General features: G+C 44.8%; 1 protein-coding gene across 1 annotated transcript in view; it reads right to left on the reverse strand.

Moving 5' to 3' along the window:
* The window catches only part of PRKCE (protein kinase C epsilon), a 333,254-nt gene that overhangs the window by 86,417 nt on the left and 226,746 nt on the right, over window positions 1-20,091 (reverse strand). Inside the window, exons 3-10 of the mRNA XM_079968627.1 lie at window positions 19,868-20,027; window positions 17,684-17,718; window positions 16,368-16,453; window positions 14,185-14,314; window positions 9,714-9,856; window positions 5,458-5,554; window positions 3,955-4,166; window positions 36-209 (exon numbers count right to left, since the gene is read on the reverse strand). Of these exons, the coding sequence (XP_079824753.1) occupies window positions 36-209; window positions 3,955-4,166; window positions 5,458-5,554; window positions 9,714-9,856; window positions 14,185-14,314; window positions 16,368-16,453; window positions 17,684-17,718; window positions 19,868-20,027 (1,037 nt within the window). The remainder of the gene's footprint in view (window positions 1-35; window positions 210-3,954; window positions 4,167-5,457; window positions 5,555-9,713; window positions 9,857-14,184; window positions 14,315-16,367; window positions 16,454-17,683; window positions 17,719-19,867; window positions 20,028-20,091) is intronic.

Below are 20,091 nucleotides of genomic sequence, written 5' to 3' on the forward strand. Positions count from 1 at the left end.
TTCCTCAAGTCTGATGATAGATTTATGGGACCTACCTTGGTCTGGAAGCAGCAGTAGAGCTGTGTTAAGTAAGGATGCTTCCGTGCTAACGCCAGAATCCGTTTTTCTGTCATTGTACAGTCAACATCATCATCTTGTAGGATGACATCTTTCTTTAAGACTTTCACAGCGTATACTTCATCTTTGCCTTTTAGCTCGGCTAGCATGACCTGCAACAAAGAGGCAACTGCACTTTTACACACGGCAAAGAGAAAGTTGTTCACATACTAAACTAGCTAAAAAGAGAAATTAAATGGAAATTTTGCACTAGTGGAAGCCAGCACAACAATCCCCATTAGTGCAGTGGGAATCCCCATTCCCCACAAATTGGCTCCAGAGAGTTGGGGAAACTCCCAGAATATCATGTGAGGAAAAGAGATGAGCAATCATTTCATTTGGCAAAATGATCTCTTTAGTGCCACACTGAATAAAACTCACTGAATGGAGAGGCACACACAGCAATCTTGAAGCAAAGTGTCTTTTTCCACAGTATCTGAAAGACCACTTCCTTCCCTACAGACCTTCTCAAACATTAAGCTCAGCAGAGGGAACCATTTTGGTAGTTTCACCACCCTTGGATATTCAGGGGGTTGCAACCCAGGAGAAGGCAATTTCTGCGGCTGCTCCTAAGTTTTGGAATTTCCTCCCAAACGAGGTGCGTTTGGCTTCTTCACTGTTCAGCTTTCGAAGAATAATAATAATAATAATAATAATTTATTATTTATACCCCGCCCATCTGGCTGAGTTTCCCCAGCCACTCTGGGCGGCTCCCAATCAGTGTTAAAAACAATACAGCATTACATATTAAAAACTTCCCTGAACAGGGCTGCCTTAAGATGTAATTCTTTATCTCTTTGACATCTGATGGGAGGGCGTTCCACAGGTCGGGCGCCACTACCGAGAAGGCCCTCTGCCTGGTTCCCTGTAGCCTCACTTCTCGCAATGAGGGAACCGCCAGAAGGCCCTCGGCGCTGGATCTCAGTGTCCGGGCTGAACGATGGGGGTGGAGATGCTCCTTCAGGTATACAGGACCGAGGCCGTTTAGGGCTTTAAAGGTCAGCACCAACACTTTGAATCGTGCTCGGAAACGTACTGGGAGCCAGTGCAGATCTCTCAGAACCGGTGTTATGTGGTCCCGGCGGCCACTCCCAGTCACCAGTCTAGCTGCCGCATTCTGGATTAATTGCAGTTTCCGGGTCACCTTCAAAGGTAGCCCCACGTAGAAGATACCCTTCTTTACCCCTGAAATGCATCTGTTCAGGGTCCACCCTATTCCTGTGGCTGCAATTTGTCTTAACTGCTTTTAATCCTGAATTGTAGATGGTTGTCACCCACCCTGGGACCTGCTGAAGTAGAATAAGGCAGGGAATAAGATAATAATTTCAAGGGGGCAAGTGGAAAACTCCAGTATTCCTAGTTTTTAGATTTTCCTATAAAAGGATTTTTCCTCTCTTTAGTGGTCAGGAATTATAAGAGGTGTGTGTGTGTGTGTGTGTGTGTGTGTGTGTGTGTGATCCAGAGCCTCCAAAAAGCCAGTCTCCAGCACCACAAGAACTATGGTTCCTCAGGAGGCTAGGCAGAACTAGGCCTCATGAAGGAAAGATACACATTAGGCCACAGTTCCAGCCTGAAATGCTACCTAGGCCACTCTATCTGGCCCTCAGGACACTCCCTGGCAACAGCCTTCTCCTCAAGCCATATCTCTCACTATCCCTGCTTTGCACCATCCTGGAGTTGTTTTTGCTTGGCTGGAATGCAGTCATTTAATTTCATCCTGATTCTAATTTTTAAGCTGTATTTTAATCAATTGATTGTGTTTTAATGTATTTGACATTTGATGTTAGCCGCCCTGAGCCCACTCTTGGACGGGGAGGGCGGGGTATAAATAAATAAAAATTTATTTATTTACTTACTTATTTAAGCAATAAGCCTTGCTTTCATGAACTGATGATAGAGAGGGAAGTGTGTAGAAACAAAGCTAAAATCCACCTTGCTTGCCTTGCCCAAATTAGCTTTGAGTCCTGCCCACCGCTGGCGTGTAGGATATGGAGGCTTGCCTAAAAGAGAATGCAGTCTTTGGGCTTGAAAAGGTTCCCCAAGCCTGATCTCCATGCTTGCAGCAAGAATCAGCAATGCAAAATGTGGATCGGTTTTCCCCCCAGATATAAATGAAATCCAGATTCTCAATGCACTTGTTTCTTGTAGTTTTTGCCCCAGTGAAATTTTTTTTAGTGTGCGTCGCTTGGGCTTTAGAATTGCATGCATCCTGGCTTTGTTGTCACTTCGAATTTCAGACTGTTTCCACATAAAGCTGCTGAGCAAGGGGCCGCATCTAGAGCCGAATGGGATTTGATGCTGCCACTTTAAAGTCACCTCTGCAACTCCTCCTTATGGCAGAACAGCAGGAGTCCGAGCAAACACAGCCTAACATTTACATGCCTTGTTGAGTCTGCATGGCTGGCAAGTTGAAAAAGCAAATTATCTGACTTGCAAAATCAGGGCATGCAGAGCAGGAATCACCTTCAGGGAGAATAAATGTCAGCCTCCCTATGGAGTGCTTTTTCAGTCAAGTGCCTCAACAGAAGACACCAGCAGCAGCTTAGCATTTCAATTGGCAGGCACACTTTCAACTTAACAAACAATTCAGCACTGACTTTTTTTAAAAATAAAAAAACTAGCCAACTTAAAAAAGAGACACTCGTTCAGCGCCACCGAGAAAATACATCGCTGGCAATAATTTCTATGCCATTTTTCAGGGCATGGGTGGTACCAGTTCTTTTATAAATTATTCCAAGAACCACCAATGGAAGTAAAGCAGCCCAAGAAACTATTGCTTGTGCAGCAGCACCCAGCTAAGAAGATTTAAACCTTGGCCTTCTGCATCTAAATCCCCTGTATTATCTGATGTTCTTGGGCTACAACTCCCACAATCATTGGCCATTAGCCATGCTGACCAAGATAGATAGGAATGGTAGCTCAACAATATCCAGATAGCTATCTCTGGACTACACAGCTGTTTCCCTGCATTGTGCTGATATACTTGAGAAGCCACAGCATCAAGCAGCGCAGAATTAGCAGCATGAGACATGGCTTGACAGGACTGCTGGTGCAATCAAGTTTATGGGGTCAGTGCATGGACCAAAAAGGTAGAGGGGTACCTCTGGTTACAAACTTAATTTGTTCCGGAGGTCCGTTCTTAACCTGAAACCATTCTTAACCTGAGGTACCACTTTAGCTAATGGGGCCTCCCGCTGCCACCACACAATTTCTGTTCTCATCCTGGGGCAAAGTTCTTAACCCGAGGTACTACTTCTGAGTTAGTGGAGTCTGTAACCCAAAGTGTTTGTAACCCAAGGTGTTTGTAACCCGAGGTACCACTGTACTGTGCAAGAGATTCTGTGCCAGGTAACCGAGGTAGCGAGAGCCAGTGAGGTGTAGCGGCCAAAGTTTAGGGAAGTTGCTAATGTTTGATGGTTTATTGTGCTTTTAATTCTGTTGGGAGCTGCCCAGAGTGGCTTGGGAAACCCAGCCAGATAGGCGGGGTACTACTACTACTAATAATAATAATAATACTAAGGATTCAGATCCCTGACACAGCCATAATCTGGGTGATCTGGAAACTTACAGGTGATCCAGACTGGCCCTCTTTCAAATCAGGCCATGGAACAGGCTTACCTATAAACCTCCAAGTCCCAATGCATGATTGAATTGATGCATGGCGTGATATCTAGTCTTTTAAATTTGCTGAAGCCCTACTGGCATAGATTTGGTAATCCCTACGACCACCAGAGGAGGGTGTGCGTGAATGCAAACACAGCTTCAACCATGCCTCAACCTTGTTTCTTCCTACCAGTACTGCATGTTGTTGTTTTTAATGCGCACAGTGGAAACAAGCAGCAATCAAGGACTGCTCACCTTCCCGAAGCTGCCTTTCCCTAACACTTTAATGAAGTTAAACTCTTCGAGGCCCATGCGCTTCGTCTGTGTTTTGACCTCTCCGTTTTCGCCGTTCTCCCCGGGAGTGTTAAGCTGACCGTCAGTCGAGGTCGCCGCTCCTCCCCTGTGCTCTTCTCCTCGGTTGTCAAATGACAATGCTTTCCTAATGTTATTTTCAAGCTCTTTGATTTCTGTGAAAGTTTAAAACGACAGCAGTGGACAGATATTTTAATACGCACACACATGGATATGGAAGAGCTAAACTTCAGCAATACCAAGATCCTGGTTGCATCAGGATAACGCAGGCATCATCATTAAAAAAGTTACACTGCCCTATACCAATAGACTATACAGTGTACTCAGGGCAGTACACAGCATAAAACCACAATATATAAAAAAAGAAAATACACATGAAATAAATAAAAAATATTTAAAAATTGTCCAGTAGCACCTCTCCATTCTGAAGGAAATCAGCCCTGAGTGCTCACTGGAAGGACAGATCCTGAAGCTGAGGCTCCAGTACTTTGGCCACCTCATGAGAAGAGAAGACTCCCTGGAGAAGACCCTGATGCTGGGAAAGATGGAGGGCACAAGGAGAAGGGGACGACAGAGGACGAGATGGTTGGACAGTGTTTTCGAGGTTACCAGCATGAGTCTGACCAAGCTGCGGGGGGCAGTGGAGGACAGGAGTGCCTGGCGTTCTCTGGTCCATGGGGTCACGAAGAGTCGGACACGACTAAACGACTAAACAACAACAACAACAAAAGTTTGTTCTGGGTATAAGCTTTTGTGTGTATCTGAAGAAGTGTGCATGCACATGCAAGCTTATACCCACAACAAACTTAGTTGGTTTCTAAGGTGCTACTGGACAATTTTTAAACTTCTTATTTATTTCGTCTGCGTCAGATCAACACGGCTACTGTCAGGGAACTCCCAGATAGACAGAAAGATTGCACTTTGCGTATGGAAAGCTCCAGGATCCGTCCTCAACATCTCCAGTTAATGTTCCACTGCTGGGAAAGGCCCCAGAGATATTGGAAAGCTGCTGCAAGTCACAGGAACAGCCAATATGGTGTCTTCTAGAGGTGTCCTTTTTTGTACTACAATTCCCATCATCTCTGCCCAGTGACTATGCTGGCTGAGGCTGATGGGAGTTGGAGTCCACCAACGTCTGGAGGGCACCATTTTTGCTACCTCTGCGGAAGACAGCATCTCACTAGATGGTCCCCAAAAAGCCTTCAGCAGTTTCTCCTGAATCTTCAAAGCTAGTATGTCCTTCTGCTCTACTGAGCAGGAAAGACAGTGCAAGGCACATAGCAATCCCATCTGAGTGATATGGCCATATTATGACAGCAGTTCTTTCATAATCCATTCTTCATTAAATCTGAGATGTTGGGGCCACATTGTTTACAAGGCTGCAGTTCAGCGAGACCCCCAAAATAATTCAAAATATTCATAAATATAAAATAAAAGGGGGCAAACCTTGATCGCATGGAGAAGTCGGTGCCGACTTTGATCTGTCATCGTCTCCTGGTGAGGATCCAGGAACCGGTGGTTGAGATTCTGCACCTGGGACAAGCTAAGAATAGACAGAGAAATGAGATGCTTAACCATCGCAAGGTGTTCTTCTGACATGACATTTATGAGAGTACAAAGACGCAGCTCCAAATAGCAAAGCTTCTGCACACAAAGAGGAAGGCAACTGAAAATCCTCCTTGAATTGCCATCTGCTTTACAGATTGACAAGCATAGCAGCTCATTTTTAAAAGAGAGAGAGAAAAAAAACTTGCATTTATTGCGTTGAAATCTTAACTGTTTGAAGAAGTTCATGGTAAATGCTGCTAGGCTTACCAGATACACAGAAAGACCACACATAGAAACTCTTTCAAAACAACAACCCAGAACTTCTGAAACAAGGTACAGTATTCTTGACACAAGTTCTACAGTGTCATGTCAGAATGAAAGGCCATAATTCACTGAGCACCATTCCAACCCCAGTTTAATTAAATCTGTACAGGAGCTGTGCAAACGAAGAGATTTAGTGGATTTCAACCACATTTTGCTTGCCAAAAGATGCAAGATGCTTGACTTGCCAAATGCAGCTTTTCTAAATTCTCCATGATTTATGTCAGGAGAATGATCTCAAAGAGGGATGGGTAACCTTCACATGTCGTTGCGCTCCACTGCCGTAAGTCCCAGCCAATGGTCAGGAATTATGGAACTTGTAGTTCAAAATCATCTGGAGGACCAGAGGTTGCCCATTCCTAGTCTGATGGCATGTGACGCTGTGGATCCTAAGAATGTCTTGTCATACAAGTTGCCTAGACAGAAGATCACCTGGAAACTATATATGTAAGTCTCTGCAGACGAATATAAGTGAAGTACAATAAGAGGATAGAATGAGTCAAAGCAGCTGATTACGAACATGTGATTTATGGCCATGCCACCACCACACATTTAAAACACCTCTCAAGACCAGAAGTTTACGATATATCTGGAAAATATTTGTGATGAACAGACAACGCTAGTTGGATTTAAAGAGGCTTTGTGATGAGAAAGGGTATTGTAAAGAGAAAAAGAGATGTAAAGATATTATAAACTGGCAATATATTATAAAGGAAATGCGGAAAAAATAGTAAAATATGAGGATTGTGGGGGGAGCTGGTGGAAGTCAAAAAATTTGTAAATTGGAAAACATGTTGGTATTTGAACAAATTTGTAAAAGAAAATTCTTTAATAAAAAATTAATTAAAATAAAAATAAAAAAACACCTCCCAAGACCAGACCACACCTTTAAAGCATGGCCATATCACTTTAATAGGAATGGCTTCCCCCAAAGAATCCTGGGAATTGTGACTTGTTAATGGTGGTGTGAACTGTAGCTCTGTGTGGGGTCTCCTAATAACTCTCAGCATCCTTAAGCAACTACAATTCCCAGGATTCTTTGGAGGGGGAGCCATAATTGTTAAAAGTGGTATAAGAGTGCTTTAAACGTATTGGGCAGAGGTGACTGATGTAGACGTCAAGAGCACATAGAACCATCATCTTCCTATATGCAAGTGTCTAATAATAATAATAATAATAATAATAATAATAATAATAAATTGCTGTACTGCCCTTCATTCGAGGATCACAGTTCACAATATAAAAACACAAAAATACATAATATAATAACCACTTCTTTTCTTCTAGAAAGAAAGGTGCCGGTACTCACCATGAAGTTGTTATAGTAAGTGCTAACTAGTGCTTTTCTTCTAGAAAAACACGGCGTCGGTACTGCATACCCTTGAGTACCCCCAGAAAAAAAAGCACAAAACAAACAATACACTCCCACACACAATTTAAAAGGCCACTGATTTCGTAATTAGCCAAAGGTCTGGGAGAAGAGGAAATTTTTGCCTGGTGCCTAAAAGTGTGTAACAAATGCACCAGGCACAAACAGGGAGCCACCACGGAAAAGGGCTGTTCGCATGTTGTCACCCTCTGGACCTCCCATGGAGGAGGCACACAAAGAAAGAAAGGCCTCAAGTGATGATTGCAGGGTCCAGGTCAGTTCATATGGGGAAATCTACATGCTATGTACCTGGCACACCCTATGAGGTATCCAACTAGCTTTTACATTGTTATTAATCACTAACTTAGGTTTCTTAATGTCAGTGGGTCTATTAAGTAAGTGACTTAGGTGATTACAACCCCCTGGAACAGCATCTTTCCTTGCCAGGGACCCTGCTGGGAAATGGGCACCGTGCATATCCCTTCTAAATGGAGGGCTCTCCAAGAACTACTGTGGGCAGTTAAGAAGAAGAAGAAGAGTTTGGATTTGATATCCTGCTTTATCACTACCCGAAAGAGTCTCAAAGCAGCTAACATTCTCCTTTCCCTTCCTCCCCCACAACAAACACTCTGTGATGTGAGTGGGGCTGAGAGACTTCAGAGAAGTGTGACTGGCCCAAGGTCACCCAGCAGCTGCATGTGGAGGAGCGTGGAAGCGAACCCAGTTCACTAGATTACAAGTCCACCGCTCTTAACCACTACACCACACTGGCTCTCTAGTTAACCACACTGGTTAACGGATTGCAGGAGATAAAGACAGGAATCCTGTCCATATATACTTGGGAGGACTCTGTGGGGCTTCCTTCTGAACAGACATATCCAGGAATGCACTCTTGGCATAAAGAGGTCCAAGGGATGGTTTGCGGTTTATTTATTTTTTACCCAACGCAGAAGGGATCAGCTTCTGTGAAGTGGCTTAGCAGAGCATCTGCTGAATTCAATTCTCTTTTGGGAGAATGTTATTTCAGTGCGTTTCCATTTGTCATCACTGTAATATCACGGGGGGTAGAAAGGAACATCTGGCAAGACAATGATCTCACGCCAGTTTTTCAACTAGATAAGAATATTTATGTTCACATGTGTTCTCACAAGGGGACTTCAAAGTAGTAGCTTTGATGTTTACATGGCTTTCTGACAAGAACGATTCCTTCTGACAATTGAAAAATAATAAAGCCTTTTTTGACTTCATCACTACTGAGGTCAAAGCAGTCTAGTTCTTCCAGGGCTTCTTCCAGCTCACTCGGTTTGCGTACTCCAAAGAGCACAAGTTTAGCGGGACGATGCCATTATTTTGTCCAACTGCTTTTGATTTTCTCCATATGGGAACCTAGGAAGTTGGTTCTTAATTATGCTAAGCTAAACCATTGGCCAGCTAGGTCAATGCTGTCTATACCAACTGCCAACAGCCTTCTGTGATATCAGGCAGGGTTCTCATCCAGCCCTACCTGTGTTGAACTGAACTTGAGAACTTCTGCATGCAGAGCTTTGGAATACGCTGTCAGTGATATACTGATGACACACAACTCTACTTCTCCTCTACATCTGCAGGTGTGGCAGTGGATGTGCTGGACCGTTGTCTTGCCTCAGTAAGGGTCCGGATGAGAGCCAACAAACAGAAGCTCAATCCAGATAAGGCTGAGGCACTGTTAGTGGGTTGTTTCCTAGAGTGGATGAGTGGGGGGTTGCCCTCTCTTGATAGGGTAACACTCCCTCTGAGGAATGGGCACACAGCTTGGGGGTACTTCTGTTAGAATTCCTGCTCCATGGTTGCAGTCATGGGATTGTTGTCTTCTGAATCCACTGCTGTCGCTTGAGGCTCAGGTGGTCTTAGTGGTGCCTTCCATCAGCTTGGGCCGGTGGCTCAGCTGCGCACCTGTCTGGATCAGGGCTTCTGTTGTCTATGCTCTAGTAACCTCTAGGTTAGATTACTGCAACATGTTGTGCGTGGGGCTGCCTCTGAAGACGATTCGGAAACTTCAGCCAGTGCAGAATTTGCTGGCCCAGTTGCCCACTAGGGCAAGACGGTCTGAGCATATAACACTGACCCTGGCCTGACTGCACTGGCTGCCAATTAGTTTCCAGGCCCATTTAAATGTGCTAGTTTAGACACAGAAAGACTTAAATGGCTCGGGACTGCAATATATTTTAAGGACCAGCTCTCCCCATATAAATCAACCAAGGCCCTGTAATCAGAATCTCATAAAATCCCTTGGCCAACTCAAAAGTAAGCTAAATGCAGCAGCAACAACAACAACAACAAAAACCCTCATTAAAATGTTTACTCCCCTTGATGATTTTCATATGCAATTACTTTTGTCATTAATTGACAGAGGATGGTTACAAAAAATGCAGAAGAAAATGTTCCGCACAGCACTAGTCATGAGTTCATATGCAAGAATGATTACCTTCTTCCTCCTTTGTCCGCTATTAGTGATCTTATCTGGAGTGACACCCAGGTCAGCAAGTACTTTAGCTATGCCCCTCGCATCCACTCCGCAGTTGGGGGCCACATTTGTTTCACAGCGTCTATGTACATTCATCTTGCAAACTGCAATTCAAAACAGGTGAGGAAAGGAAGAGAAAACTCAAGTTGGATTAGATCATTTTTTAATACGTCAACATCAACATCTGTCTTTACCATGTGGAAATCAGGGTGCTGAACTGCAGCAACCTTCCCTGAAACGAGAAGATTATTTCAATGGGGAAAACGCTGAGCTGGATCCATGACTAATCGTTTCATATCATGGGACATGAGAATTGCCTTCTTAAGATTAGGCCAAGGTTTATCTAGGCCAGCAGTATGTTCCCAACAGCAGCCAGCTAGCAATGCCTCTGGGAGCTTGCTCGCTCAGGTCTCTCCTTCAAACCTGACAGAAAAGATGTGATTAATGGGCTGTGAAGGGACAGGCAGCCATCTTGTCTGTGAAGGATGAAGCAGCACAGAATGAAGCGAAACATCCATAACACCGTCTAGGAGGCAAGAGACAGTGGTGCACAACCCAAATCACTCCGAGGGCCACTTTTTCATTTTTATTAACTCTAAAAAGTCACCTCACTATATCAAAGGACATTCTTTCCCTCAAAGAAATATGAGCACTGTACTTTGTAAAAGGGATGCGGGTGGCGCTATGGGTTAAACCACAGAGCCTAGGACTTGCCAATCAGAAGGTCGGCAGTTCGAATCCACGCAGCAGGGTGAGCTCCTGTTGCTTGGTCCCTGCTCCTGCCAACCTAGCAGTTTGAAAGCACGTCAAAGTGCAAGTAGATAAATAGGTATCGTTCCGGTGGGAAGGTAAATGACATTTCCGTGCGCTGCTCTGGTTTGTCAGAAGCGGCTTAGTCACGGTAGCCGCATGACCCGAAAGCTGTACGCCAGCTCCCTTGGCCAATAAAGTTAGATGAGTGCTGCAATCCCAGAGTCAGCCACGACTGGACCTAATGGTCAGGGGTCACTTTACCTTTACCTTACTCTGTAAAAGGCTGCTGGGAATGGTAACTCTGAGAGGGGTAAACTGCAGTGCCCAGAATTGTCTGAGGGAGAGAAGGTGTTTTGTTGCCATTATATTTTCAGCAGATCCTGATAACCCACTTTGTCTCAAAGTGCCTCACAGTTCACTCTCCCGTGCATAGTTGTCAACTTTTCCCTTTCCTTGCGAGGAATCCTATTCAGAATAGGGGAATTTCCCTTTAAAAAAGGGAAACGTTGACAGCTATGCTCCCATGTCCCCATGAAACAACACAGGCCGCTCTGAAATCTTGGCCAACCTATCCCTCCCTTTCCAGCTCTACTCCATTACGCCTTCTGTTCTCATCATTCTCTCAATCTCTGTCCACATCTCTCACATTTCTCAACCCAGCCTTTTCATAAACCACTTATAACTCAGCTTGCTACTGAAAATCCTTTTTTTTGGGGGGGGGTTGCAATGAGCAATGGCAGAGGCAGAGGACGATCCAATCAGCTGTCAGGCCTTTCATTGTACAGACCCAAGCTAAGGCCATTAATCATAAATGAATATACATGTTCCCCCTGCCAAATACATCATTGATTTCTGGCTGCGAATGTATCAAAGGAAGCAGCAAATAACTGGGCCGCTTAACACTGAGACTCCTCATTTGTTGACAGACTGCTGGAGCCTTATACCTTATATGCGAGTGCCCTCTTGTGGAGGGAAAAAAACCTCAAGAAAGTGTACAAAAATGTAAGCATAACTCAATGCTGCACACTTTTAGAGATACATATCCAAACACCCGCCCCCCCCGAACAATAATTCACTGCACTTCCAAAGGGATTTGAACCTGGGTCCTTTGTTTGTTGCTCAAGGGTCTAGTCGCTTCTTCACACAGATGCCATTTAATGATCATTCTAAGAGAGGGATGAAGGATCTGCAACCCTCCAAACATTGTTGGCCTACAACACCCATAATCCCTTATCATGAGCTATACCAGCAAGGGCTGATAGGAGTTGGGAGCCCAACAACACGAGACATGGTAGCCTCAGTCCAGTCTACCTGAAGGAGCGTCTCCACCCCCATCGTTCTGCCCGGACACTGAGGGCCTTCTGGCAGTTCCCTCGCTGCGAGAAGCCAAGTTACAGGGAACCAGGCAGAGGGCCTTCTCGGTAGTGGCACCCGCCCTGTGGAACGCCCTCCCACCAGATGTCAAAGAGAAAAACAACTACCAGACTTTTAGAAGACATCTGAAGGCAGCCCTGTTTAGGGAAGCTTTTAATGTTTAATAGCTTATTGTATTTTAATATTCCATTGGAAGCCGCCCAGAGTAGCTGGAGAAACCCAACCAGATGGTTGCAGTATAAATAATAATAATAATAATAATAATAATAATAATAATAATAATTATTATTATTATTATTATTATCTAAAGGGCTGTCACACAGAAAATGGAGCAAGTTCGTTTATCCTATCGTGCTCCAGCGGATAGAATTCGAACTGATGACCCAAGTTACAGGAGAGGAGGTTTTCACTAAACATCAGGAAGAACCTTCCAAAGGTAAGAGGTGTTTGACAGTGGAACCGTCTCCCTCAGAAGGTGGTGGACTCCTCTTCATTGCCGGTTTCTAAGCAGAGGTTGGATCTGTCATGGATACTTTAGTTGAGATTCCTGCAGTGCAGGGGGTTAGACTAGATGACCCATGGGATCCCTTTCCAACGCCGCTGTTCTATGATTCTATTAGTTTATTGGGGCAAGGGGCACAGGCTCCCCATCCCTGTCCTTCCATTCCCATTGCTACTGGAATGAGAATTAAATCACTGAAGGAAACTTTTCTAAGAAAAGTCCGAAGTCCATATGAGAGCTATAGGTTTACTAGGCCAACCAAAACTTCATAAAATGGTGTGCAAATGTTTTGAGTTCTCCAGACTAGGTGTTACAACAAAACTTAAGGGGGATGGGGGAGAATAAAAAGGCTGCTGGTGTTAGTCAAGCTGTACGTGGCTGCATCTAGTAAGTTTTGAAGATGGGGGTGTGGGAAATGAACTTTCAGGTGCTTGCAGTTTTCATGTTGTACCCCAAACTCCTGAGAAGAAGAAACACGTAATAGCTGGACCTCCGTCTCCACAAATCCCACAACCAGATGCTACTCACTCCTGATAAGAGGCAGGAGGGAGACGATCCACCATTAAATTTATGATGAAGTGTTCTGGGGAACTTGAAAGCTTGCAAAAAAAAAAATTGATATTTTTGTTGGCCTAACAAATTCCTAATATGGGCACTTATTTATTTTTTTCTTATAGGACAACCTTTTCAAAAAGTTGACATTCCTATCTATCTCCCACCACCGCTGTGATTTTTTTAAATAAAGCTGTTGTGATTCAGAAACATTGCCTTAGTAGGATGCTCCTTGAATACCTTATGTTGCAAGATCAAACCAAAACCAAGGGAAAGCAATACGCCTCTGGTTTCAGAAACAAATCCTAATAAAAGCAGCCATAGATACTTCAGAGCTTACTTTGAATTCTGTGACCACCCGCAGTAGGACAACCCTGCATGTTCCCAAAACATCATAAATTAAAAGGTTAAAAAACGGGTCCAAGTAATCCAATTAAGTGAACATAAGGAGACAGGGAGGCATCTCTACAAATCTGCCAAGAATTGAATAAGCCAACAAAGCTGGCAGCCGCTGTTGCCAACCAACTCCATTTATCCTGTTCTCTCTTTCTGAATTATTCTGGGTTGTTTTTGTTCTGCTTGCTGCAGGCATGCAAGTGTGTATATTTTAAAAAATGGGGGGCTTTAACTCAGATGCAGACATGTTTTGATTTCCTCCACTTAAGTTTGCTATTGCAGATAAATTGCTCCTGGTGCGAAAATGAGATGGCAAAGAATGAGAAGCTAACCACTCAAGGACTAAATGTGTGAGTTCATATGGGAAAAAATCCAGGGTTCTGGCTACCCCACTCTCTATGAAATGTAATTGGGGAATCCAGGAATTTCTATGGTGCGGTAGTGCATTTTAAAGCAATTTATTATTTGTACAAATCTTTATGCACCTAATACTAAAAGAATACCAAAGGCATGTACATTAAGGAGCATACGTAAAGCACTTGGGATAGGTTACCGTGTTGTTCGATGAGCATTTTGGGAAAAGTTTTAACTTTTCTTGGTTTCTGTTTATTTTATCTGTTCCTATTTTATCCTGTTAAAGTCACTTTGAGATTTTTTTTTAATGAGTGTGTATAAAGTGACAGACATAAATAATGATAATATACAAGAAAATGCAAAATTCATGAAATATAGGCATCCAAATAAATTTCCACAACAAGTAATAAAACAGCTGTGTTGCATAATAAGCAAAGCAGGCTTCGTTTTATTATTTGCTTCATTATTAAGCACAAGCTCGAAGGACGAAGCACAACCTACCTTTGCATTGTAAACCTTGTCTCAGAAGACCCCAGAGCAACGAACCACAGTGGTCACAGAAGGTGGGCACTTTGTAATTGTGAATGCTGAACTTGTGTGGCATGTTGACACTGAAGCGCTGGGAGCCCACCTGGCAGAAAATCACAAGAACACACAAAAACCACCACTCTGGTACATCTAGTCTTTTCCAGTAAAGGCCTTGCAAAGTACTTCTACATTTTCCATATGTAACTCAATTCCCCAAGTGCTAATCCCTGCATAGGCAAAATGGTGGACTTCTGTGGGTCAGTGGGTCTAGCTGTTAGCCAGTAAGTTGGTGGTTTGTGCCCACCCAGGGACAGCTGTGGGCAGGATTCCTGCACTGGGCTAGATAACCCTTGTGGTTCTTTCCAACTCTTCAATTCTTTGATTCTGTGACTCAAGGATACTGTGATGGAAGTAAGCTGTACCGTTTAAGGGTGGCACTATGGGATGCGGGTGGCACTGTGGGATGCGGGTGGCGCTGTGGGTTAAACCACAGAGCCTAGGACTTGCCGATCAGAAGGTCGGCGGTTTGAATCCCGCGACGGGGTGAGCTCCCGTTGCTCGCTCCCTGCTCCTGCCAACCTAGCAGTTCGAAAGCACGTCAAAGTGCAAGTAGATAGATAGGTACCGCTCCAGCGGGGAGGTAAACGGCATTTCCGTGTGCTGCTCTGGTTCGCCAGAAGCGGCTTAGTCATGCTGACCACATGACCCGGAAGCTGTACGCCAGCTCCCTCGGCCAATAATGCAAGATGAGTGCCACAACCCCAGAGTCGGCCACGACTGGACCTAATGATCAGGGGTCCCTTTACCTTTACCTATAACTGTGCAGCGATAGAGAGTATGCTCTGCATGTGGAAAATCCCAGGCTACTGAATATCTTTGGTCCCCAGTGAAGAGGATCAGGCAGCAGACAAGGAGAAAGAGGCTCTGTCTGAACTCCTGGAGAGCTGCTGTTGGTCAGAGTAGACAGTATTGGGCTAGGTGGAACGGCAGTCTGAGACTGTATTAGGCAGCTTCCTATGCATGTTGCAAGGGAATATCAGCAGTACAGAGCGGTTTGGGTCAGCTTGCCAATCTTACTGAGGACCCTCTGGTCATCTTTCAAGGAACATCGGGATCCTACCAAATGCTGCTTGCAAATCAGCATCAACATTGTCCCTAAATGAATCTCTTGTGCTACATAAATAATCTTCTGGTTGTTTTAAAAAGTTCCACTTGCAGATGGAGATACATGGCATATTCCCACCCACTTCTTATCGCTGGCTTCTACCCAGAAGTTCTTTAAAACAATAAGAGCACCAATTCAGAAATGCTTTAAAGCTTCCTGCAGTCTGGAGCCAGAGAATGTAAATCTACACAGGAACTTCCATATCCCCGCTGGCATAGAAGGATGGCACAAGTTGGTAGATTAACATCTGGCACAAGAGGTCATGGCTTTTAAAAGCACAAACACTGGCTTGTAAGCTCGGGGGGGGGGGGCAGAAGATGGTAGTGCAATGGCTCTCTGAAATAAAACTGAGATGGGGGGGGGCAATCCCAGAGAACAGACTGCAGCGGCACTCTACTTTTTGCAAGAGGGCGAGAGAGAAAAAGATTCTGCACACTGTCAGCTCTACCCTGAGTCTAGATTCACCCTGCCAATTCAAAATTGGAAATGCAAACTGCTTTGGGTGTGAAGCTGTGCACAGGAACCTTGTAGAACCACAGACGGCAGAGGACAAAGACACATCATCAGCGCCGAAATGGGATTGAGCTGCCAGTCTGGTTGGCTTCTGTATATGGCGTGGTAATGGGGCAGCCATCTTGTCTTTTGCCTCAGGCGGCAGAATTTCTTGAGCAGGCTCTGAAGACAGGGCCACTGCTTCGGGTGGCCAGCATCCAGTTCCATTCTCAGAATTCAGAGTTGGCCCTCTTTTAAAAACAAACATTGACAATAGTTCCCAGGGAAATTGTGCACAACGGTTCTCAGTCATGCAAAAAAGTAAATGGTGGACTAAAGAGAGACTAGAAGGGTACAGTCGGGATCCATCTCCTTCTCCCTCTCTTTAACAAACAGGGGAGGTGACAGTGACTTGGCTTGACTTTATAGATATGAAAAAAATATCCACAAAACAGCACAACTCCCTTTTATCTAGAGCATTTGTTCTATAAATATTTACCTCATCGTGGGCTTCCTGCTTCTTCAACCCAGCGCATTTCGTTATTATAAGCTCATGGCATCGCTTATGGACTACGCAAGTGCAAACTGTAAACAAGAGAAACCGTATCAAGTTTGAGTTTTCACAAAGGCAGTTTTATTATTTTGTCCAGAAGGGATGAGGTAACTGAAAACGAAAAAGGAAAAGGGAAATTCTGGAGGGTTGCTTCCCATTCCTACCCACCAGTCGCAGAGGAACTGAAAAACCTAAGCAATAAACTGAAGAGGGTGGTCTAGGGTTATGGTACCTGAGCTGAATTGGGAAAGGGTTGGGGGGGGGAGGCTGCAACCAAGTTGTCTTGTTTGCATCTAGTGGAACTTCCCCTCCGTCTCCTCCCCACTTCTGTCCCTGAAATCTCTTCTGGTTTTCTCCTACCAACTCTTTGGAGAAGACTGGGGATATTGGGGATTTGCTGGGGTATGAAAGGGACCGCAACTTCTGCTGTGCAAGCAGAGGTCCTTGCCCAAACGGGACAACTCTGCTGAATGCAACCCACTGTATGCTGTTCCAATGCTGCTATCAAGAGAATCATGGGGCCCTCGTGGCACACAAAATGATCCTGCGAATTCACAACACAAAGCACTCATTTTTGATCTTGAAGGCCCTAAACAGCTTGGGACCTGCACTCGCGTCAAGTTGTCCGCAGTACATCCCCAGTGCTGTGCTCCTGTGCCTGCCACTGATGTCCATTAAACTGATGGCTATGAGAGGAAGGGCCTTTTCAGTAGTGGCCCCACACTTGTGAAACTCTTTTCTCATTGAGGTTTGTAAAGGCCCATGCCTATTCACCTAGAAGCAAGCATTAAGGACCAATTTCTTTCAGGTAGGTAGCCATGTTGGTGTGACGCCGCCGAAATAAATAAAAAATAATAATAAATTGTCCAGTAGCACCTCAGAGACCAACTAAGTTTGTTCTGGGTATAAGCTTTCGTGTGCATGCACACTTCTTCAGATATCTAAAGAGTATCTGAAGAAGTGTGCATGCACATGAAAGCTTATACCCAGAACAAACTTAGTTGGTCTCTAAGGTATTACTGGGCAATTTTTCAATTTCTTTTAAGTTGCTTTTGCATAATCAGGGGCTCTTTATTCGTTTAAATGTCACAACTCCGAGCTGAATGTTATTTGTTTGCTTGATTGGTTGATCCTGCTGTCTTTTATATTGCTTTATGGCGACTGATCACTGATCCAGTTCCAAGAACCAATGAATGGCAAAGCTGCTAGCTCCTTATAACTCACACCACAGATCTTATATTTGTATGTCAGATTTTCCTTACCTTGACATTGGTACCCTTGCTTTCCTATTACTCCCCTGGAGATGAAAAACAAACACACAGAGCACAAATTAGGAATCGGGAATGGAGGTATATTTTCACATCGCAACATTGACATGGTCAAGAGAGAGACACAGCCAAGGACCAGGGATGAATGTACTGGCTGCAACCCAACTTATTTAAGGAGATTCCTCTCTTGGCTCTACAGATGGAATTCTTCCCTTTGTTTCCCCCCTCCATCATTTTTGGAAATGTCACCAAGCTATACTTTGCCAAAAATCCCATGCCAAAAATGAAAATAGATAGTTCTTAAGGCTCCTTAGGAACCAATTCCTCCACCACCCTGACTCTCTCTCTCTCTCTCTCTCTCTCTCTCTCTCTCTCTCACACACACACACACACACACATGAAAGAAAGTATTGTGTGTTATCTGCACAGCCACACATGCTCCAAAGCCCTGAAAGGTCTTGCAGATCTGGTGCCTCTGAGTCCTTAATTCAGGCTAATCTTGGGCCTTCCAGATGTTGCTGGACTCCAGTTCCCATCAGCCCCAGCTGGCATGGACAACCGTCGGGGATTATATAGGAGCTGTAATACAGCAACATCTGTGGACCACAGGTTAGCCAGCCCTGCTGAAATGGTTGCAACTGAGAAGACGAAAGCTTGAAAGGCTTCTTCCTCTAATTTAGTCTTGCAAAGATCAGAGACACTGTGATTGAGGAGCTTTTCCCTCCCACAAGAGACATAATTGATAGATGTAGGGCCAGCTGAACATTACCTTCTGCAGTTTTAGTGTTACGGAACTAAAAAAAAAACCCCTCTCTCTGCCGTGTATGCAAACACACACACACATTAGTATGATTCAGACAACCAGCCTTCTCTTCGCTATCTGGGGGACGGGTAAAATTCAGTGCACTTGACCAATCCCTCGTCTGAACGAGTCAACGACTTAAAAATCTTACAGCCCAGTCCTACGCATGCCTACTCAGAAGAAAATCCTATTATACTCAATAGGGATTACTCCAAAGAAGGTGTGCAGAAAGAATGCAAAGAGTTTGGTTCTATATTATCAAATAGCTGCAGCAACCACAACAATAATTACCTTCTTTTCGACGAAAAGAATGGATTTACAGTAATTGAAACAACCCACATGCTATCATGCGACACAACAAGCTAGCCCAAAGGTGGAGAACGGGATCTGGTGGGTGGGCTGGATCCTTACCTCCCTCCACCTACACCCATAAGTCATTTTGAGTGGTAACTGGGGTCAATTACCTGGCATAGCACTGATGCCAATTGCCCCAAAGTTATTTTTTTGCTTTACCAAGAACTATTGAATGCAAAGGAAGATTTGTGTTCATAGCAAGCCCTGCTTGAGGGCTTGATGTCAGTGCCAACCCCACCAGTGCTTCCTGTTGGCACCGATGGGTGCTTAATGCAAGCCTGCTTTAGCAGGGAACAGTTGCAATATGGAATTCCCCAAACTGGGAACCCTGTAGCACAGCCAATCCTAGCATGTAAGCTCTAACAAGCATGTAAGATTGGCACTTTCAGCAAGTAGGGACGCAGGTGGCACTGTGGTCTAAACCACTGAGCCTCTTAAGCTTGCTGATCGTAAGGTCGGAGGTTTGAATCCCCGTGATGGGGTGAGCTCCCGTTGCTCTGTCCCAGCTCCTGCCAACCTAGCACTTTGAAAGCACACCAGTGCAAGTAGATAAATAGGTACCATTGTGGTGGGAAGGTAAACAGCATTTATGTGCGCTCTGGCTTCCATCACGGTGTCCCGCTGTGCCAGTAGCGGTTTAGTCATGCTGGCCACATGACCTGGAAAGCGGTCTGTGGACGAACGCTGGCTCCCTTGGCCCGAAAGCGGAAATGAGCGCTGCACCCCATAGTCAAATTTGACTGGACTTAACTGTCCGGGGGTCCTTTACCTTTCAGCAAGCTCCACTTGGGGCAGCTGATCAACTGACTGGCTTGATGAGGGCCAACCAGAAGTGCATTTTAAGGCTCTGCCTGCACCACACCTGATACCACATATGAAACCAGGTGTAGGGCAGCGGGGTCTGGTTGGGGCGGGGGGGGGGGGGGAATCCTTGCAGGCTAAGCAGGAACCCATTCTGGGCCTAATTCGGTCTTCTCCTGAGCTAGCCGATGCCCGGTAATGACACCTCATAAAATACTTACCATATAAAGTCTCGGCAGTGTGAACAATATGTTGGTTGTCTAAGGTAGGTGGCCATAAACTTGTGCCCGTTAACCTGGTGGACCCTGCGTCGCACTGCCCCCTGGCGCTTCCGGGGCCGCATCCGCTCTCTAAACACTCGTTCCTCATTGTCTTTGGGTGCTAGAGAAAACAAAAGAGAGAGGAAGGGAAAGAACATCTCAGATATGGAAGCTGGTGAGAGAAT

This window comes from Podarcis cretensis (assembly GCF_951804945.1).
Source record: "Podarcis cretensis genome assembly, chromosome: 3".
NCBI lineage: Eukaryota > Metazoa > Chordata > Lepidosauria > Squamata > Lacertidae > Podarcis > Podarcis cretensis.